This window comes from Artibeus jamaicensis, unplaced genomic scaffold (genome assembly GCF_021234435.1).
Source record: "Artibeus jamaicensis isolate MK-2021 breed Jamaican fruit bat unplaced genomic scaffold, CSHL_Jam_final scaffold_804, whole genome shotgun sequence".
Classification (NCBI taxonomy): Eukaryota; Metazoa; Chordata; class Mammalia; order Chiroptera; family Phyllostomidae; genus Artibeus; species Artibeus jamaicensis.
The window spans coordinates 1163735-1182630 of record NW_026522055.1 but is presented as its reverse complement, the minus strand read 5'-3'; the positions used below and the strand labels follow the sequence as shown (position 1 = coordinate 1182630).

Here is an 18896-nt window from a genome sequence, read left to right as displayed (position 1 = left end):
AGGCCCCGCTGTGCGCGCTGCCCAGGAAACCCTGCCCGCGTCCCCTCCAGCTCCCACGTGTCCCTCTCTGTGTTCCGCTTGCGTGACAATCACCTAGGGGGCTGTTCAAAGCCTCCCCTCGGCCCCCAGACTTGATTCAACCACTGTAGGGCGGGGAGGATGGGAAACTCAAATGCCTCCAGGAGCCAGGCGGGCCACATAAATGAGTGAACTAGCCAGGTATAAGAAAAGGCGACGGCCAGAAATACGATCAAACTGCATCTTTACTGAACTGCGGTGAACGCACAGAACAAAACACAAGGACGGTTGGTACTGGAGCTCATATCTCAAATTCCAAGTTGAAAAAATACAAGTTGAAAAATAGAGAGATTTCCTTATTAAAATTTTCTCTTTTCGTAGTTTCTCTCGCTCCTCTGAGTGGAGGCTGGGAGGCTGAGGGCATCCCGCCGCCCCCGAGTTGTCTGCGTCGGGCCCCGGTGGCGCGGCAGGATGGGCACCAGGGAACCCAGCCCGGAACCCCCGGAGTGCGGTGGCCTGCGACTCGGTTTCATCACAGGAAGCCGCAGGCTCGGAGGTTCGGGGCGCCCACTGCGGAGTGCAGGGCCGAGATCCCTGCGAAGGGCCCCGCGGGGAGACCACGCCCACTGCGCCGGAGTCAGTAACTGCTCTTTGCGGTCTGCACTCACGCTGCCGCCACCCAGCGACAAAGGCAAACTGGACAGGACTGGTGCGTCGTCACGGAGTCCGGACGCAGGGAGCCCTCGGGGGAACCTGGTCGTTAACCCCACGATTCAGGTGAACTCGGTCTGAGCCGTGTGTTCTGTTTCAGGGAACCAACCACGGCAAAGGAAGTGGAGTCAGAATGTTGGCCTCCCCATTTTTGCCAGGACTGGGCAAACTCACATACATTCAAGTAGCTATTTGTGAATGTCCTTGTGGAAAAATAACAGTGTTCGGAAGGGTCAAAACCTTGACCTGAAGTCTTTGACTGACCTCCTCAGGGGAATCAAGGTGTGGCTCTTGCCTCTCGTGAAAAGAACCCGGTAAATGGGTTTCAGCAGGTCCGACTTCTTCCACATCACCACGTGACATCCAGGTCACAGAGCTTCTGTGGGATACGCTGGGTCAAGTTCACCATCCACCTGTCCTAGATTCAAGTACAGAAGCCCGTCGAGGACGTTCACAGTGTGTTCCTCACACTCTCTCAACACAGTGCAAGTCCAGGCTATGGACACAATCACCGAACTTCTGTGTCCTCGCCAAATGCTGCCAGCTTGGCTCGAGGTGCACTGACAAGTCCCCCTGAGACAGATCACCGGGTCACCACGCCAGTGTGCAGCTGCGCTCCGGCATTGCGACCTCTGGAAAATGTTCCCGCCAGCACACACACACACGCCGGTGCCGGGCCCGCCTGGGCACCGTGTCACAGGCTGCTTCGGTCACACAGGAATCCTCAACCTCACAAATAAATAAAGCCAGCTGTGGGAACGGTTCACGCGTGGGGACGGAAGAGGCCACGACCCACTTGCCGCTTTCGAGCAGCTGGACTTGCCAGTCTCCTGCTCCCTCTCCCACACGACGTGCGGTGCACATCGGCGCACATCGGCGCCTGCAGCTGTGGCCTGAACAGGTGAGTGTCTCCGTGCAGGGCCCGCCGTTCCGCTGCTTTGTCAACTCGCTGTCAGCGGGAGGCCTTAACGCCCAGGGAAGTCTCTCTGCGTGCAGCGGCCAGGTGGTGTCCCCCGCTGGCCACCAGGCCCTACTGAGCCGTCAGGCCCTTTTTCAGCTCGGTGAGGAGCGCGTCCCGCATCTGCTCCGTGTACTGGTCGAAGCTCTTACTGTGCTTTGATTCGTAGTGGCGCTTCAGGTTGTACTCTTTCAACACAGACATGATTTTTTTGCATATTAAACACGTAGGCATGCTCTTCACTTCCACAAAGAAATAGTCTCGCTCCCATTTTTTTCGAAACACGGGGCCCTCTCGTTCTCTCTTTGGTTGTGTCACTTGTGGTAGAGACATAGGTACAAGAAAGGTTTCACTTTCCCTGCACGCCACGCGGGCGAGCCCGCGGACAGAGGCAGGGGAGCGAGAGGGAGTGGTGGGGACTGTGGCGAACGACAGGGCGGGCACCCGGTAGAAGGGGGCGGCTCTGGCCCGCTGTTGCTAGGCGCAAGAGCGGGCCCGGGGTGCCAGGTCTCCTGGCTTGTCAAGAGAAGCCAAGATGACCAGTTTGGTGTGTGTGCGAGTGTGAGAATTCTCCTGGTTTTTCCCACTAACTCACCAGGAAAAAACACCATGGACACTGACACGGAGAAGGCCAAACAAAACTCATCTGCAGAGTGGCCCGGGGGCCACCACATGGCAACGAGGCCCGCCCGGGGTTCTGACGTCCGCCGGCACCCCAAACCAGCGGATGCTGGTGGTCCGGATGTGGACCACGTGGCGAGCGACACTGGGCTGCACTCTGACATTAGACAAGGACTCTCCACCTCCAGGGAGCCCACCTGCACGGCCCGCACCTGTGCCTGCATCCACACGGCCACCCCAGGACAGCTCCCTGAGGACGTCCTTCGGGCCCCTTGCTCCCCACACCCCTGACCCACTCCCTGCTGCGCTTCCCATCTCAGGGGCGGCCCCTGCACTGTCCACTGGTCTGAAGCCCCAGAAGGCAGGTCTCTAAGTGGGACCTGGGCCTCCCCGTTTCCAGGTGTGACACTGTCCATTCCTATGACTTCGAGCACCAAACAGACCATCGCCTCAGGACGCAGCACCAGCTCCCGACACGGCAGCTGTCACTTGCACACACCCAGGACCATCAGTGTTCACTGCTGGCTCCTCTCCCGGCTGCTGAACTCAGGGAAGCCCCGCCAGCGACCGGCACTCAGGGCAGGTTCTGGGGACCGGCCTCAACACCCCTGCACCCCCAACCTCCTCTACGCGGCACACCGGTCCCAGCCTCACCCCGCCTGCCCCCAACTCTGCCCCGGCTCCACCTCTGGACTATCCGCTCCCAGAGCCACTGCCTCAGCCTCCTCCCCGATTTTCCGACTCCTGGTAAACCAAGGCCCGCCCCCTGCACGCAGCCTCTCCTGTGGTCCTGGTGTCCCCACGACAACCCTCGAGCTGCTGCTTGCAGCCCGAGCCCCTCACGCCTGCGCCCCAGGGGCTCCCACCTGCTCCCCGAACACCCCCGTTCTCTCCTGCCCTCGCACGTTCATTTCTGCTTTCGCCACACCTGGGCGGCCTGCCTGGCCTCCCCGACTCCTGCTTCTCTTCCAAGCCCCTGCTGAGCCTGCCTGGCTCTGAGGCCACCTCCAAGCCCCCTTGATACCCTGTCTCCACGAGAGCACGTGGCCCCGTGAGCCCTGCCCGCCTGCCTCCACGTCTCCCTGAGCCAGGCTGCCAAGGCCCCGGCGTCATTGGCCCGGGGCCTCGGGGATGCCTGCTGAGGCAGGAACAAGGACAGAGATGCCTGTCTCCCCCGGTCTCCTCCTGCCCAGTCCTGGGGACGTCAGCGACGGGAGCCGGGGTGTGTGTTAAAAGGAACTTTATTGGGTGTCGGGGGTTCAGATGAGATCCATGAGGATGTCGTCCTCCATGACGCTGGGCTGCAGGCCCGGCTGGGGGACCGGTCCCCGGGGACCCCCGCTCAGCAGCATCTGACCTGGGGGGCAGTGGGGAAGGGACTGCATCTCCCAGTAGCCCCTGGGGCCCTGAAGGGCCCTGGGCTGCTTTCTCCCTCCTCCTCTGAGAGTCTGAGCCACTGAGCCGTCTAGGAAGTGCTGGGAGACCCATCAGAGGCCGTTTCCGGCCCATCTGGACACAAGCATGTCGTCTCCCACAGACCTTTGGGAGCCCACCCCCCTAAATACCTCTCTGGCCCTGAGACCATGCTTCCCAGAGAGCCCCAGAGGTCAGGCAGGGAAGGAGTCGCAGGGACCAAGGACTCCTGGGTCCTCGGTCCCCAGGCCCTCACATCCCCCCAGAACCCAAGGTGGGACCCACTACTCTTGAATACCAGAACTCTACTTCCTGGGAGCCCTTGGTCTTAGGGCTCCAGCCAGGGGGATGCTGGGACCCTCTGTCCAGACCCCTGGCCCCTCCCAGACCTCCTTACCTGGCAGAGGCGCCCGTGGGGGAAGCTGGGCAGGCCAGGACTGGGTGGGTGGCGGGTGCAGAAGCGGGGGGCCCAGCTGGGGTTGCCCCAGGCCCTGATGAGATGGTGGCAGCAGTGGAGGGGCCCCCGGTGGCTGGAGGTGGTGGAGGGAGGACTGTGGCGGGGGCACCCCGGTCTGGGGCTGGGGAAGCAAAACGAGCGGCTCAGAGCCCCCAGCAGGAGCTCCGCCCTGCCCCACAGCCTCTGGCAGGGAAGGTCTGGTCCAGTCATTTTCGTGGGGCCCTTCTTCAGAGGAATCTGAGCAGAAGCCCACCCGGGAAAGACACACAGAGGAGCTGGCGGGCCTGGAGCCTTTGATCAAGCCAACGTCCCTCCTCCCAGACAGAAGGTCTGGAACTGCCACTGCCCAGGCCCCGTGTTGTCAGCTGCCCCCCATCCCGAATCTCACCGGCGGTGGGTTGAGGAGGAGGCTCCGCAGTTGGGGGTTGGCCCCAGGATTCTGGGGCCGAAGGATAGGTCCAGAAGGGGATGGTCCGGGAGCTGCTCCAGGAGGGCCTTGGGAAGCGCCTGGTGGGGCCTGGGCAGCGCCCTGGGCCTGGGGCTGCCCCGCTGCAGCAGGAGCCCCCACGGCGCCCTGGGGCTGGGGCTGCGGTGGGCGGAGCTGGAGCTGGTGGAAAGAGATGGGGGCGAGGAACAGAGGCTCTAGACCAGAGGTCCCCCGCCCACAGGCCACAAACCGGTATCAGTCGGTGACCTGATAGGGACCAGCTGCATAGCAGGAGGTGAGTGGCCAGCAAGCAAGCGAAGCTTCAGGTGTCTGTGCAGCAGCTCCCCATTGCTCACATCACCACCTGAGCTCCGCCCCGTCATAGTGGCGGTAGCGTCGTTGTTCGATTCTAATAGGAGCGTGAACCCTACTGGCTACTGTGAACTGAGCATGCGAGGGACCTGGGCTGCGCGCTCCTCAGGAGAATCTAGTGCCTGAGGGTCTGAGGCTCCGGCTAAGGCCCCGGCGCGGGGGAGGAGCTGCAAACAGAGCAACCTGAGCAGAGAGATCTGACTGCACAGAGGGAGGCCGTAAGGAATCGGTCGCTGGCAGACTCATATCAGAACCCTATCCGTGAATGGCAAGTGACGATTAAGCTGCACCTGGTAGCATTCTGTAAAGCCACTCCCCCCACCCCGTCCCCGGCCAGTGGGAAAACTATCTTCCACGAAACCCGTCCCTGGTACCAAAACGGTTGGGGACGGCTGCTCTAGACCCATCGGCCTCCGCAGCTGGGTCAGAACAATAGCATCTTCCGGGGCCTCCCCCGCCCTGGCCCTGACCCTGACCCTGCTGGCCTTGTCCTCACCAGATTCTGCGAGGGCCTTGCCGGGTCCTCCAGAATGGGGCCCAGCCCAGGGGGTGCCTGCTGTGCCCCCATCTGTGCAGGGAGAGAGGGAGCAGGTAAGCAACTGGCTCTGAGAAGCTCTGAGCCCTGAAGGGGAACCTATAAGGGGCTGGGAATGTTTCCCTGGGGGCAGGGGATCTGGCAAGTAAACTTTACATCCCCCAGGTCCCCAAGCGGAAGAGGCTGTGTCTCTGAGAGGCTATGAGGATGCTGAAAAGGGAAAGAGCGTGAGGACAGGCGGGGATGGGACTGAACCTAGGTGGCCACATCTTAGGAAAGGAGCCCTTCTTGGCACCGGAGCCCCAGGGGGCCCTGGGGAATCTGGCCATGCATGCCAGGGTCCAGGTGGGCAGGTGCTAGGAGGGGGAAAGACGGTCAGGGGACCCACGTCACTCACCCCACGCTGCTGCTCCAGCTTCTGCTGCTGAACCTGCTTGTGGTTGGTGATGACCTGCCGGATGCCGTTGACAAAGCCGCTCTGGTCGTAGGGGATGAGGCCCATGAAGATCTTCTTCTTGGACGAGTACAGCAGCATGAGCACGCGCACCTCGCACGGGGCCGTGTGGGGGAAGTGCACGCAGCCGGCCTGGAGGAGGACACCAGACGCTCACACCCTGGGGGAGGACACATGACGCATCCCGCCCCACCTGGCTCTGGACGACCCAGTCCAGGAGCGCCGAGGCTTCTGTGGGAAAGGTGGAGGCTGAGGTTTCGCCTGTGGCTGCTCCAGAAACTACCCGAGGCCTCAGAAGACAGCTGAGTGCACACAGAGACAAGGCGAGGCTGGAGCTCCCACTGATGACGGACAGGAGTGGACAGGAAGTGACCCAAACAGGAGGTTCCATCCGGCTCTCCCACCTGGACCTGCCAACCACCAGCCAGGGGGGCTGCACGCCTAAGAGCTCTCACAGCTGAGGAGGGGCCCCAACATGGAGCCAGTAGCTGACGCACGGATCAATGGCATGGTCGGTTATGACTGACCCAGGGGATCCGAGACCCCTAGGGGGCAGTCACAGCCTCCCTGGCCCCAGGCAGAACTGAGGTCAGCAGCACTAGCACCACAGGTTGCTATGACTACAGGATGCACCTGCACACCTCAGGCACCTGGCCCACAGTGGGACACATGGAAGTGCCCAGGAAACATCAGCAAACACGAACTGGGGCCATAACACACGGTCGCTCGGCACAGGGGCTCTTGAGGGAGTAGGGACTGACGAGCCGAGGTCTCGCCTCTGGGACCTCGGCCAAACGAGTTTACTCCTCCGAGCCTTAGTATCTCACAGGAGGAGGACCCTGCCAGCCATCCTCCCAAGGTCCTCCTGCCCTTCTCCCCTGTGTAGAGAACCCCGACTCTGCTTGGAGCAGCAATGGGCCCAGGCCCCAGTGCCCTGGATCTGGCCCAGGAGATGAAGGAGAAGCCTGCTTGGGAGTGTGGGAAAACGCCTGCTCCCCTGAAAAGACAGAACTACGTGATGGACACCACACTTTCTTCTTGCCTTCCTGCATCTGGTCCTGCCAGATGTCTGGAGCTTCAACAGCCATCTTGCACACCCAAGCGTGGCCGGATCCTGACCCTGACATCATCGGGCTACAAAACCAACCCAACAGCGGTCCCTCTGGACAGCCTGTCAAGTGTCGAAAGCAGATGTCTGCCACCCTGACTGGTGGAGTTCGGGGGGCTGGGCATCCCCCAGCAAACCAAAGGGTCACCGGTTTGATTTTGGGTCAGGGCACAGGTCTGGTCCAGGTCCCCGGTTGGGGTGCATTCAAGAAGCACCTAATCAATGTTTCTCTTCCTTTATTTCCCCTCCCTTGCCCTCTAACAAATAGAATCTTTAAAAGAAATAAACGCCTGCCAGCAGGACGTTCACTTTGGGGACACCCCACTCAGAAGAGCTGCGGAGACACCGCACCGACAGCCAGGCTGGGCGAAGCCCCAGCTGACAGCCCGCACCTCGTGGCTCACAGCCCTGCAAGTCCTGCGCCTCTAGGCCATTCAAACTTTCACATGACCAGTCTCAGCTGGCATCCGAATGGCCAATCCCACAAAGGTTCCCAAGCTGCACTAGCCCAGCTGGGCCCATTTGACCCACGGAACCATGAGAGAATAAATTGCTGTGTTAGGGCCTGCCTGGTGTGACTCAGAGGATTGAGCGCCGGTCTGAGAAGCAAGGGGTCACTGGTTCGATTCCCAGTCAGGGCACATGCCTGAGTTGTAGCTAGGTCCCCAGTGAGGAGCGTGTAAGAGGCAACCACACACTGATGTTTCCCTCTCCTTCTCTCTTTCCTCCCCTCTTTCTAAAAACAAGTAAGTAAAATCTTCTTAAAAATCAAATAAATTGGCCCGGGATGATGTAGCTCAGTGGATTGAGCGCAGGCCTGCAAACCAAACAACTGTGGTTCGATTCCCAGTCAGGGCACATGCCTGGGTTGCAGGCCAGTTCCCAGCAGGGGACCCACAAGAGGCAACCATACATTGATATTTCTCTCCTTCCCTTCCCCCCTAAAGATAAATAAGTTTTTTAAAAACCTTTTTAAAAAGTTAAATAAATTTCTGTTTTGGGCTTTTTCACCCCATCATCTATTTGTTCAACAAACTCTGCTGGTTGGGTTTATTGTTACTTGCAGCCAAAAGCATTCCTGTTCTCTGTAGAATGTTCCTGAGGATCCCACAAGGTAAGCCACTGCAAGTCCCCTGTCCTGGAAAGGCGCCAGGCCCACAGGACATCCTGTGTAACCTGACCTGTTCCTACTTGGGAAGACCCCACTTCAGTGTGATGAGGGGAACTGTCTTGCAGATATACATGTAGAAGTTCTAACTCCAGCGCCTGGAAACTCGACCTCACTGGGAAGTAAGGTCCTAGCTGATAACTAGGGTGAGATCAAGTAAGTCAAGGGGTCCCGGTCCAATGACTGGTGGCCTCAGAAGCCAGCAGAGACCCCATAGGGAGGAGAGTGCCCCACCCTGTGGAGGTGCAGACATGGGGTTGTGGAGGCGGCCACGGGAGGAGGGAAGCAGAGACCAGGGTTTTCCTGCCCGAAGCCCTACCACTGGGGCTACCAGCTGCAGGAGGCCACGCTGGCCTCCCCTGGTGCCTTCAGAGGGTTCATCCCTGCTGGCCCCTGCTTCGGACTCTGCACTCCCGGCACTGGGACGGAGCACATTACTGTTCTTCACAGGCCCAGAAAACCAATACGTCCGGTAAACCTGGGTCACAGCCAACTTCTTCCCAAGTGCTCCTGTCACGCCCGGTCACAGATTACCACAGAATGGACTTCCTTCTGATGTGTACTGTCATTGTAAACCAAGCTAGGGCTCTGGAAGAAGGAGAGGAGCCCAGGTGGACAGAGGAGGCAGCACCCCCCGGGTCCCGCCTGCCCCGGGACTCACAAAGCCGTTGCCCATGATGCGGTAGAGGCCTTTGAGGGACTCCAGGTCCTTGTTGGTGAAATGAAACTGGACCATCCTCGAGTTCCGGAACAAAGGGCCCAGTGTGGTCTGGGGAGACACAGAGGCCAGCCAGCGTGTTGAGTGGGGAAGTGAGGCAGGAAGGACTGAGGGGCGGAGCGGAGCAGGGCAGGGATGGGGGGTGGGGGGGTGGGGGGGAGGGCTGGGACTCCTCCCGCCTGCCGCTCACCAGCAGCTGCTGGGGGATGAGCTGCATGATCAGCTTCTGGGGCCACTGCTCCGTTTTCCTGGGGCAACACAGAGAGAGGCATCAGGGGACGGGAAGCCTGAGCCCGCCCCACCCTGCCCCGCCCCTGACAGTGACCTACAGGTTCTCGCCTTGATTCACGTAGACCTGGCAAGGCAGTGACCTCGTCAGCTTGGTGTTGGCATCCACGGAGGCAGGTTTGGGCTTCTGCGGGGAAGAAAGGGTTATCACAATGCGCCCCGAGTCTCAGCCCCGTCGACCCCTCCTGCTCAACCCTGGGAACCCCAAAGCTCTGGATCTGCCCCCATTTAAGTCCTGAGAGCCCTCAGCCCCTCCTCCATAAGGTCAACCCCACAATCCTCTAACCTCCCACAAATGTTAAGCTCCTCCTCTTACCCCCAGACCCTGTAACCCTCTGTCTCCTAGAAGCCCCGGTCCCCTGGGCCGTCTGCACCCTGAGCCTGAGACTTCTGAGACCTTCAAGGGCAGCACTATCCTCACCACCGCCTCAGTCCCGAATCCGGGCTCCCACTGCTGCTTCCTGCTCTGGGAGACCCAGCGGCCCAGCGGCCCCCAGGCCGACTCACCTCCTGCCACTCGAGCACCCCGCTCCAGGCCAGGAGCTTGTTGGAGACCGACTGCTGCGCGCCCAGCGCGGAGGCCCCCAGCTGGGCTGCGGACGGGCCGCTCACCCCGCCCTGGGCCACGGTGCCTGCCTGCGTCGGGGAGGAAAGGGAGCACCAGGGCGGGTCAGGCCACCTCCTGGCAGGGGCTGGCCCTAGAGAGGGACAGGCCAGCCAGGAGAGGACAAAAGCCTCTTCCCCAAGGCCAGGAGAGCCCATCCCTGGGACACAAACACTGTGGTGCTGTCGGGTTCCAGGACTCTCAGAGCAGGATCCCACGGGATCCGCAGGAGTCCTCCCCCACCGGGACCCACACCCCCCACAGTCCTGCCCCCGCCCCTACCCTCGGTGCTGTCTGTAGCTTCAGCCCCCGAGGACCTAGAACCCCAAGACTCACGCCCCTGGGCCCTCTTTGTCCCCCACGCGGTGGCAGTGGGACCGCAAGCAGGAAGCATGCAGGCACCTACCATGGACGGTGCCCCTGGCTGTGCAGCAGGAGCCAGGCCCTGACCGGGGGCCACTGTGGAAACCAGGCTGGGCTGGGAAGAGGGGGACGGCTTGGGGGCACCAGGGGGCCCCTGGGGCAGCGAAGGGGCCTGGGCCTGGCTGAAGGGGGGACCCACACCTGGAGCCGCCTGCTGGAGGGGGTTGATGGGCGAGACTGTGGAAGAGACGGGGGGGGGGGCAGGTGAGCGCAGAGAGCACCCCAGCTGACGCCTGCCCGCCCCATCTGCCCGCCCTGGGACTCACAGCGCGGGCCCAGCCCGGCCTTCTGGTTCTTGGCGGCCTCCACTGCGTTCTGGGCAGCCACCTGAGCCGCACTCAGGTTCCCAGGGACCTGGGGATGGGGGGAGAGGCCGGTGAGGACCACGCGACCAGCCCCCAGCCCCGTTGTGGCATGGGGCTGCACCACCCACACCCCCACAAGGCACAGGCACCCTGACTCCGACACCACGGGGGCTCACGACTCCCACCGCCCCGCAGGAACGTGGCTCCGGGGCCCCGGACTCCCACCCTCCTCAAGTCTCAGCAGAGACACCCATCACCCCGCAAGTCCAAGCACTGAACTAGGTCTCCTCCCGGAGGCCAGGGCTCAGCCAGGCCGCAGGGGGAGGCCCCCCTGCTGGTGATGTCCGTACCTGGTACTGCTGGGGCACGGGGGGCAGAGGCTGCTGGGGTGCTGCCGAGAGCGCGGCACCTGAGGCTGGAGCTGGTGGCAGGGGGACAGGCTGCTTTGGCTGCAGAGGGCCTGGGGCGGAGCCACCCCCAACTAAGAGCCAAGGATGGACCCCCGAGCCCCGTGGGAAGGGGTTTGAGAGGTAAAGAAAATCCAGGTCAGAGGGCAGCAGCCGGTGAGCACGCCCTCCATCCCCACCCCGACCCCGCACGGGCGTGTGGGCCTCACCTGGCAGCACCAGCCCCCGCACCAGCACCATGTGCCGGGGGTCCTGGCTCACATCGGCTGGTGGCTGCAGTGGCTCCAGCATGGCGGGGGGAGCGGCCTTTTCAAACAGAAGCCGCAGGGCAGGCAGCTTCCGAGGAGACACGATGGAGAAGTGGATGCCTCGCTGCAGGGAACGAGCGAGTGGTCAGAACAGGGCCGCAGGGGCTGACCCCCTGCTACCGCACGCATCTGTTGGGCAGCTGGGCGGCATGGGCCCCAAAACCAAATTCCCAGCAGACTCTGGTCAGGGGACGCCGAGACCTGCATTAGCGGACCCAGGGGGTTCTGGGTTAGTCTTCCCAGCAGGAGGAAGCAGAGCTAGACACAAAGTCTGCACCCCTTGTGCGGCCGGAAGCCCAGCCCTGGCCCTCGCCCCTCAGACCCGCAGTCCTCACCTCCCCAATCTTCTGCACGAGACTCTCCGTCGTGCACCCGGAGTAGGTGGTGCTCTCCACCGCAGGCAGCAGGTACGGGGGCGAGTTACAGATGAGGAGGCACACGCGGTGGGTCTGGCCGCTGCCGGGGACAAGGGAAGTTGCAGAGCGGGGGCAACACGGCCCTGGAAAGGGACCCAGACGCAGCACAGCAGGAGTGCAAGTCCTCGGCCCCACGGGAAGTCGGGAGGAAGGGGCCCGTTTTCCGGCCAAGAACGCTGAGGCCCTGTGGTTCCCGCCTCACTCGAGGTCGCCCAGCAGGCAGGCGAGACTGGAGCCAGACCCCCTTCCTGAGGAGGACCCCCAGACCGGGCACTGCCGGGGGACGCCACCTGACCCCCGCCCCAGTCCCCAGAGTGAGGCAAAGCAGGTTCTGAGCCAAGTCCCCACACCAGCCCCACCAGCCAGGCACACTCACATCTGCTCCCGCATCTTCTTGAAGTCATCAAACAGCTGCAGGGCCGTGCTGAGGCCTTCGGCGATGAGGCTGCAGCTCTCGCCACCCCCGCCCATGAACCTGCAAGAGGCCAGGCTGGCTGTCAGCCTCTGCAGGTCTCTGTGGCACCCTGTGCTGCCACCTCCCAGCCCCCAGGCAGCATTTGAAGAACCTGCGCCCACGCCCACGGCATCCCTTACCCTGCCCTGGACACTGTGCCTTGGGGGCATGGGGACACTGTCCAGTTCCCTGCTCTCTCCCAGTGCCGGTACAGTCAGAGACCCAGAGAATGAGGACAGAGGACACTGTCTTCTCCTGCAAGGGAGTCCCTCCGGTGAGAGGCCCCACAAGAGGACGGGACAGGGACAGGGCCTGGGACCCTGGGCTGTGTCCCGGTCCCTGTGTCCCTCCCCCTCTTGGCATCTGTAAAGCCTCACCTTCCCAGCCTGGCGCAGGGACCTTCTCTCCTTCCGGGGGGTGGGGTGGGGGTGGGGGTGGGGCGCTGAACAGTGTCCCCAAGAAAAGACACATCGAAGCCCCACCGCCCAGTACCTCACAACGCAAACTTATTGGAAATCGCACCTTTACAGAGGAGACCGGGCTACAGTGAGGCCACTCGAGTGGGCCCTCATCCAACATGACCACGTCCTTGGAACAAAAGGGGGACGTGGGACACAGGGACAGACACGCTCAGGGAAAAAGACAACTTGGAGACCGGAGTGCTGATGCCACGAAGCAAGGACTCTCCGGGGAACGAGAGGCTGGAAGAAGCGGGAAGGCCCCTCCCCTCCAGGTTCCAGAGGAGCCAGGCCCTGCCTGCCCGCAGCTGGGACTCCTGGGTGCTGGCCTGCTGGCCTAGGCTGCCCTGTTGGTACGGCTTTGTGACGGCAGCCTCCGGGGGAGGGGACCAAATGATCTGAGCCACCATTAGGTCCCCTGTGCACCATGAGGACACGCAGGGTCTGAGAAACGCCTGCAGGACAAGGGGTCACCACGGCCGAGCTCTCTGCTGAGTTTTTTCCCACTTGCAGGCTTTCGCCCTCAGCTCCCAATCCACCCTGTGAGCTCAGTGACACTGTTGTCCCCTCAGGGCACTCAGACGCCCCACTGCTCACCACTCCCAGCCTTTTCTTTCTGCACCGTGAAGTCGACCCTGTTCACTTTAACACGGCCCCGCCGGGAGAGGCCACAGTGAATGAGCCGACCCCGAGTGCAGCCAAGCACCGCTCGCTGTTCTGAAAGTAGTCACACCAGGCAGCTGTGCTGGTTACAGCGTCGTCCTGATATGCCAAGACTGTGGGTTTGGTCCCTGGTCGGGACACACACAAGAATCAACCGCTGAATGGACAATTAAGTGGAACAACAATGTTCCTCTCTCCCTCTCTAAAATAATCAACCAAGAAATTCTTTAAATTAAAGTAATCAAACCACTGTTTTGTGAGTCTGAGACTTCAGCCAAAATCGCCCTGGCTGGGGCTGGGGGAAAGTTGAGGAGTCGGGGGAACGAGTCCTTTCTGCACCCGGGGTCTCTTTTACGTGACGGGAGTGTTCTGGAACTAGACAGGGGCAGTGGCTGCGCATGATGAATACGCTTAAATGTCACTGAATCGTTCACTTTAAAATGATTGCTTTTCCTGGCTGGTGCAGCTCAGTGGATTGAGCTCAGGCCTGTGAACCAGAGGATTGCAGTTCAATTCCCAGTCAGGGCACATGCCTGGGTTGCAGGCCAGTTCCCAGCAGGGGATGCACAAGAGGCAACCATACATTGATGTTTCTCTCCCTCTCTCTTTCCCTTCTACTCTAAAGATAAATAAATAAAATCTAAAAAAAAAAATTGTAAATGATTATTTTTGCCCTGGCTGGTGTGGCTCAGTGGATTGAGTGCTGGCCTGTGAACCAAAGGGTCACTGGTTTGATCCCCAGTCAGGGCACATGCCTGGGTTGAGGGCCAGGTCCCCAGTAGGGGGTGTGAATGAGGCAACCACACACTGGTGCTTCCCTCTCTTTCTCCTTCCCTTCCCTTCTCTCTAACAGTAAATACATTAAAAAAAAAGGTCATTTATGCAGGAAAGTGGGACTGACCCACCCCACTGAGACCCTGAAACTTGCTCCTTAGTGAAAACGAAGCGTCAGCCGTCTGTCACCAGCTCAGACATGTAGCAAATACTTCGTCCGAGAAGCACAAAACACTTGAAAACAAAAAGCGGGGAAAAACATACAGTCAGAAGAAAACTATGGTTTAAATACCATAAAGCTGACAATACACCTTAGTTCCAAGCAAGCCCTCTGACGTTACAAAGTCAAACAAAGACGACCGCACGGTGGCCTGGCTGCTCTAACTCCTGTCTGTCCAGTCACACCCTCCGACCTTCATCGCCCACTTTCCTGAGCTTGTAGGTCCCTGGAGGCCCCGGAGGAACTGGCCCAGTGAATGAAGGTGATGGGCAGCCATCCCCAATGAGGGGCTGTCCCATGCCAGGTCCCCGGCCCGCCTATCACCCCAGCTGCAAGGGGGCCAGGACCTTGCCCATCTCGTGTTCCTGACTCCTCCGTGCCTAGGACACTTTGCTCCACAAATGTCTGTTCAACGAACGAATGAGTGAGTGACCGGACTGTCACAATGCCATGAGGAAGGTTCCCGGGGCTCTCTTCCCTCTACCTTCGATTTCTGACCTGACTCACCAGACTCCAGGGCGGGGGAGCGGGGCGGGGGTGGGCGGAATCCACCTTTTTGTAAGAGAGGAAACGTAACTTCAGAAATGAACTTTCCCCAAGCGAGGCCATTTCCAAAGCCACACTGCCAGCTTTGTTCTTTAATTCCAGGCATTCCCGGGGAAGCTGACATTCCTCCAAGTGTGAACAAAACTTGCTGACGCGCTTTGTGATCTCTTACAGGCCTGCCTGGCACGTCATGGGAACTAAGTTTAGACGGTTGGTTACACAGGACTTGATAAAATCAAGGACAACCGTGAATGTAAAACAGTAGCTAAAATGTTTATCGGCAGACTGGGAGGATTCCACAGCATGTGCTCAGCTTACAGCGCTGTTTCAGCAGCTTAAAGACACACTGTATGAGGAGGAGAGTAAACATGTGATAACGACGTTCACAGAGCATTTTCCCTCTCGGCCTCCTACTGCTGCTGAAATGATTTACTAGGGATTTGACGGCTTCCCCCAGGAGCCCCATCGGACGATGTGGTTTCTTGGAGATTACCCTCCCTATAGCTCTCACTCCTTTATTTACTAGGCCAAGGGTTCTGGAGGCCTCTTGGGCTTCAGGCCCCAGCTGGAAGCAAACACCCAGGGGCCTGGACATTCAAGTCCAAAGGTGTAGAGCTGTGACAGGCGAACACCCTGGAGTGAAGAGGGGAGAGCAGGGAGCAACCAGCTGCTTGCCAGATCAGGGAAGGTTGAAACTGGGTCCTGAAGCATATACTACAAAGGGCATCCTGGGCATTCGCTCATTCACTTGTTCAACGAAGCTTTCCTTTGGCCTCCTCTGTGCCAGACCTCCTGTGCGGGGTGCTAGGGACTGAGGGACGTCAGCCCTGGACCTGGACCTCAGGGAGCCCCCACTTAACACTATTCAAGCCGACCTATCACCGTCTATCCCAACCGGCCTCAATTTGGGTTGATTCTGCCTCCCTCACCCCACCAGGGGACATCGAACAACATCTGGTGAGATTTTTGTTTGTCACCATTTGAGAGGGAAGTGGCTATTGACATCTGGTGGGTAGAAGCCAAGGACACCACTGACCTACACGTAGGACGGCACCCATCACAAAGACTTCTCTGTCACAACAGTGCACAGCTTGAAAAACCCTGCTCTCCACTGACCGCTAACTCCAACGACTGTGAGGGGGACACCCGGGCATCACCTCTCCACTGGGCCTTCAGCACCCAGGGCAGCACACGCAGCCAGAATAAGGCAGGCACTCAACGAACACTCTCGGAGGGAGCGAACAAAGGTAACAGCTGTTGGGAAAGGACGCTGTTTGGCGAGCTCTGACCGCAGACCAGACCCACGCTTCACACAGGGTGAAGGTCAGCTTCTGTGACCCGGCCCCAGAGCACTGAGAGAGGGACCCCGTCTTCCACTTGTGCAAACCAAGAAACGGAGACAGGAAATAACAGCAAACACTCAGGGAGCATCTGATGCAGGCCAGGCACTGACAGATTGTCAGCTCATCTCACTCCCCACAGCGCCACAGCAGCTGGGCCCCACTGACCCCCACGTCGCGCTCTCCACACCCCTGCAAACACTGAGCATGGTTGACCTGTGTACCAAGCAGGAGGCAGAAATGCTGATGTGTGCCTCCCGAGATTTGACCATACAAAGCCTGTGGCTCCTTTCTCTTGGATTGCCCAGCCTGAGGAAAGCCGGCTGCCATGTTGGGCGGACACGCAAGCAGCCCCATGGGGAGCCCTTGTGAAGAACAGCCACCAAGCCGCTGGGTCCTCCGGCCTCCAGCCACGGCATGAGCCACCTTGGAAAGCAGTCCTCTGAAGACCCCATGAGACCCCCCTGGATGACTACCACGCTGGTCCTAGTGAGAGGCACTGAGTCAGAGCCACCCAGCAAAGCTGCTCCTGAATTCCTTAAGGGGACTGCCCAAGACAATCCATGTGTGTGTGTTTTTAAGGTTGTGAGTTTGGATTGTTTTTTTTTTTTAAGGTTTTATGTATTTACTTTTTAGAAGAGAGAAGGGTGGGAGGAAGAGAGAAAGAAAGACCTGTATGTGTGAGAGATATATTGATTAGCTGTCTCTTTAAACATCCCCAGGTGGGGACCCTGGGCCCCAACCCAGGCATGCGCCCTGACCTGGAATCAAACCCGCAACCTTTTGGTTCACAAGGCCAGCGTTCAGTCCACTGGGCCATGGCAATATATGTGTGTACTTTGTTTGTTTTTTTTATATATTTCTTTTTCTAAAGATTTATTTAAAGAAAGGGGAAAGGGAGGTAAAAAGAAGAGAAACATCAATGTGTAGTTGCCTCTCATGCACCCCCAAATGGGGACCTGGCCTGCAAACCAGGCATGTGTCCTGACTGGGAATGGAACCAGCGACCCTTTGGTTCGAAGCCCGCGCTCAATCCACTGAGCTACAGCAGACAGGGCTATATGTGTGTTTTTTAAGCCACCAAGTTTTGGAGTAAACTCTCACATCACAGTGGATAATACAGTAAATACATAACTAATATAAGTACAGATGCTCCTCAACTTACAGCCAAATAAACCCATCATAAGTTGAAAATATCACAAGCTGAAAATGCATTTAACTTAATGAACATTATAGCTTTGCCTAAACGATGTTTATGATATGCCTATTCCTTTTGCACTCTCATAGTCAAAAAATCTTAGATCAGGGACTGCCTGTACTATTACCTCACCTCCTTTAGAGGTGTTTTATATTAGGTACAGAGGGGACAGGGACTCCTGGGTCTGGGACTTCTGCTGTGGTACTGTTGCGATTTGGCACGAGGCTCCGTGCACCTGGCAAGAACCGGCGATGTGAACGAACAAAATTCCATCCAGATCTCAGAGGAATCCACCCTGGCCTCGCCCCACCCCCTTTGCACTTGGGCTTCCGTGTGCCCTCCAGTCTTCACGGAACACTTCCGTGATAGCAAATGAACAACAACAACAACAAAAAACAGCGCACAGAAAATGGAGAACCGCACACAGGGTACCAAGTGGGTACCGGAGTTCAAACCGAATGGCAAACTCGCTGAGCACACGGAACCCACCACAGAGGTGACGTCGGGACAACAACACAATCCCCCATAGTCCTTTCGGCCACCAGTGTGACCCCAGCCACCACCCGTTCACAGTCCATCACAGGGTCCCCCAACCTCCCCCCCCCAAGAAAAACTCACTTAATGCCATCGAGCCAGGTGACAAACTCATAGGCACTGCTGGTGGGAGCGTGACACTGGACGTAAGACTCAGGAGCGCAGTCCACCGTGTTGAACACCACGAGGCTGTACTGGGTGCCTCCATACTGGGAGGGCAGAGAAACTTTTCATCTGGGACCCCGGAGGTATAGTGGCTACCAGCTCCGGCCTCCCTCGGATCCCGGAGTCCGGCCCGCCCTGACCCTCCGCCCCCGGATTCAACAGTCCCAAGACTCACGTCTCCCCCGAAGTCCGTCTCGGCAGGAGGACCACCATTAAAATACCTACGAGGAACGGAGGTGAAAAGTTGGGGTCAGGCAAAAGGCTGCGGCAAACTCCAGTCGGAAGGCGGGGCCGGAATCGCGGAAACCGCACTCACTCGATGGCCGGCAGCAGGTAGTGTTTGCGCAGCCCCTCGAAGTAGGGCCCCAGGTTGGCCGTGCCCTCAATCACAAACACCACGTCAGCCACCAGGCCCCCGGCGCGGGCCGGGCCCTCGGACCCGGGGACCATGCCCCGCGAAGAAGACGCCACCGCGACTACAGCCACGGCGGCCACAGCCTCCGCGGGATAAGCGGAAGTGCGCCTGCGCTGCGCGTGCGCAGTGCCGGAAGACTGGAGCCAGTGCTGACGCGCCCGCGGCCATGTTGGTGACGGGCATCCGCGGCGCGCTGGTTCTATCACCGTCCACTTTTTCGCTCGTTGCGTGCAGGTTAGAAAAGGCAGAGCGAACACCTTCGAGGTCTGATGTGAAAGAGTGTTATTGGCAGGATTATCGAGAGCGAAGTCTATTGAAGGCGCCGCTGTCGGCGGTCATCTTTGAGCCGCGCGCTCGAACCCACTCTGGTATTATTGGGAGGGGCAGAACACCGGGTTGCTAGGCAACGTGCACGCCG

At 59.4% G+C, this 18896-nt stretch overlaps 1 protein-coding gene across 4 annotated transcripts; it reads right to left on the bottom strand.

The window, feature by feature from the left end:
* Positions 1 to 245: 245 nt before the first annotated feature.
* Positions 246 to 18597, bottom strand: MED25 (mediator complex subunit 25). 4 transcript variants are annotated; one of them, XM_037140855.2, is made up of 18 exons: positions 18380 to 18597; positions 18239 to 18284; positions 17983 to 18107; positions 12088 to 12186; positions 11631 to 11751; positions 11197 to 11359; positions 10931 to 11061; positions 10542 to 10629; positions 10259 to 10452; positions 9756 to 9884; positions 9290 to 9375; positions 9151 to 9208; positions 8904 to 9011; positions 5910 to 6098; positions 5474 to 5545; positions 4567 to 4785; positions 4119 to 4299; positions 246 to 2004 (listed from the first exon to the last, which is right to left on the bottom strand). In XM_037140855.2, exons 1-18 carry the CDS (start codon positions 18511 to 18513, stop codon positions 1760 to 1762), a joined length of 2388 nt encoding a protein of 795 aa, XP_036996750.2. In that variant the 5' UTR covers positions 18514 to 18597; the 3' UTR covers positions 246 to 1759. The 4 variants fall into 4 exon arrangements, with proteins under 4 accessions (XP_036996750.2, XP_053515619.1, XP_053515618.1 ...); XM_053659644.1 differs by having other exon boundaries at positions 246 to 1875; positions 18380 to 18596; XM_037140856.2 differs by lacking the exon at positions 246 to 2004 and adding an exon at positions 3532 to 3665 and having other exon boundaries at positions 18380 to 18596.
* Between the last annotated feature and the right edge of the window lie 299 nt (positions 18598 to 18896).

Coding starts and splice junctions, on each gene's coding strand:
- MED25 (XM_037140855.2), bottom strand. CDS start 18,513: ATGGTCCCCGGGTCCGAGGGCCCGGCCCGCGCCGGGGGCCTGGTGGCT. Junction 5,546..5,909: donor AGCTGGAGCAGCAGCGTGGG/GTGAGTGACGTG, acceptor CTCCCTGCACAG/ATGGGGGCACAGCAGGCACC. Junction 2,005..4,118: donor CCCACGGGCGCCTCTGCCAG/GTAAGGAGGTCT, acceptor CTCTACCACAAG/TGACACAACCAAAGAGAGAA.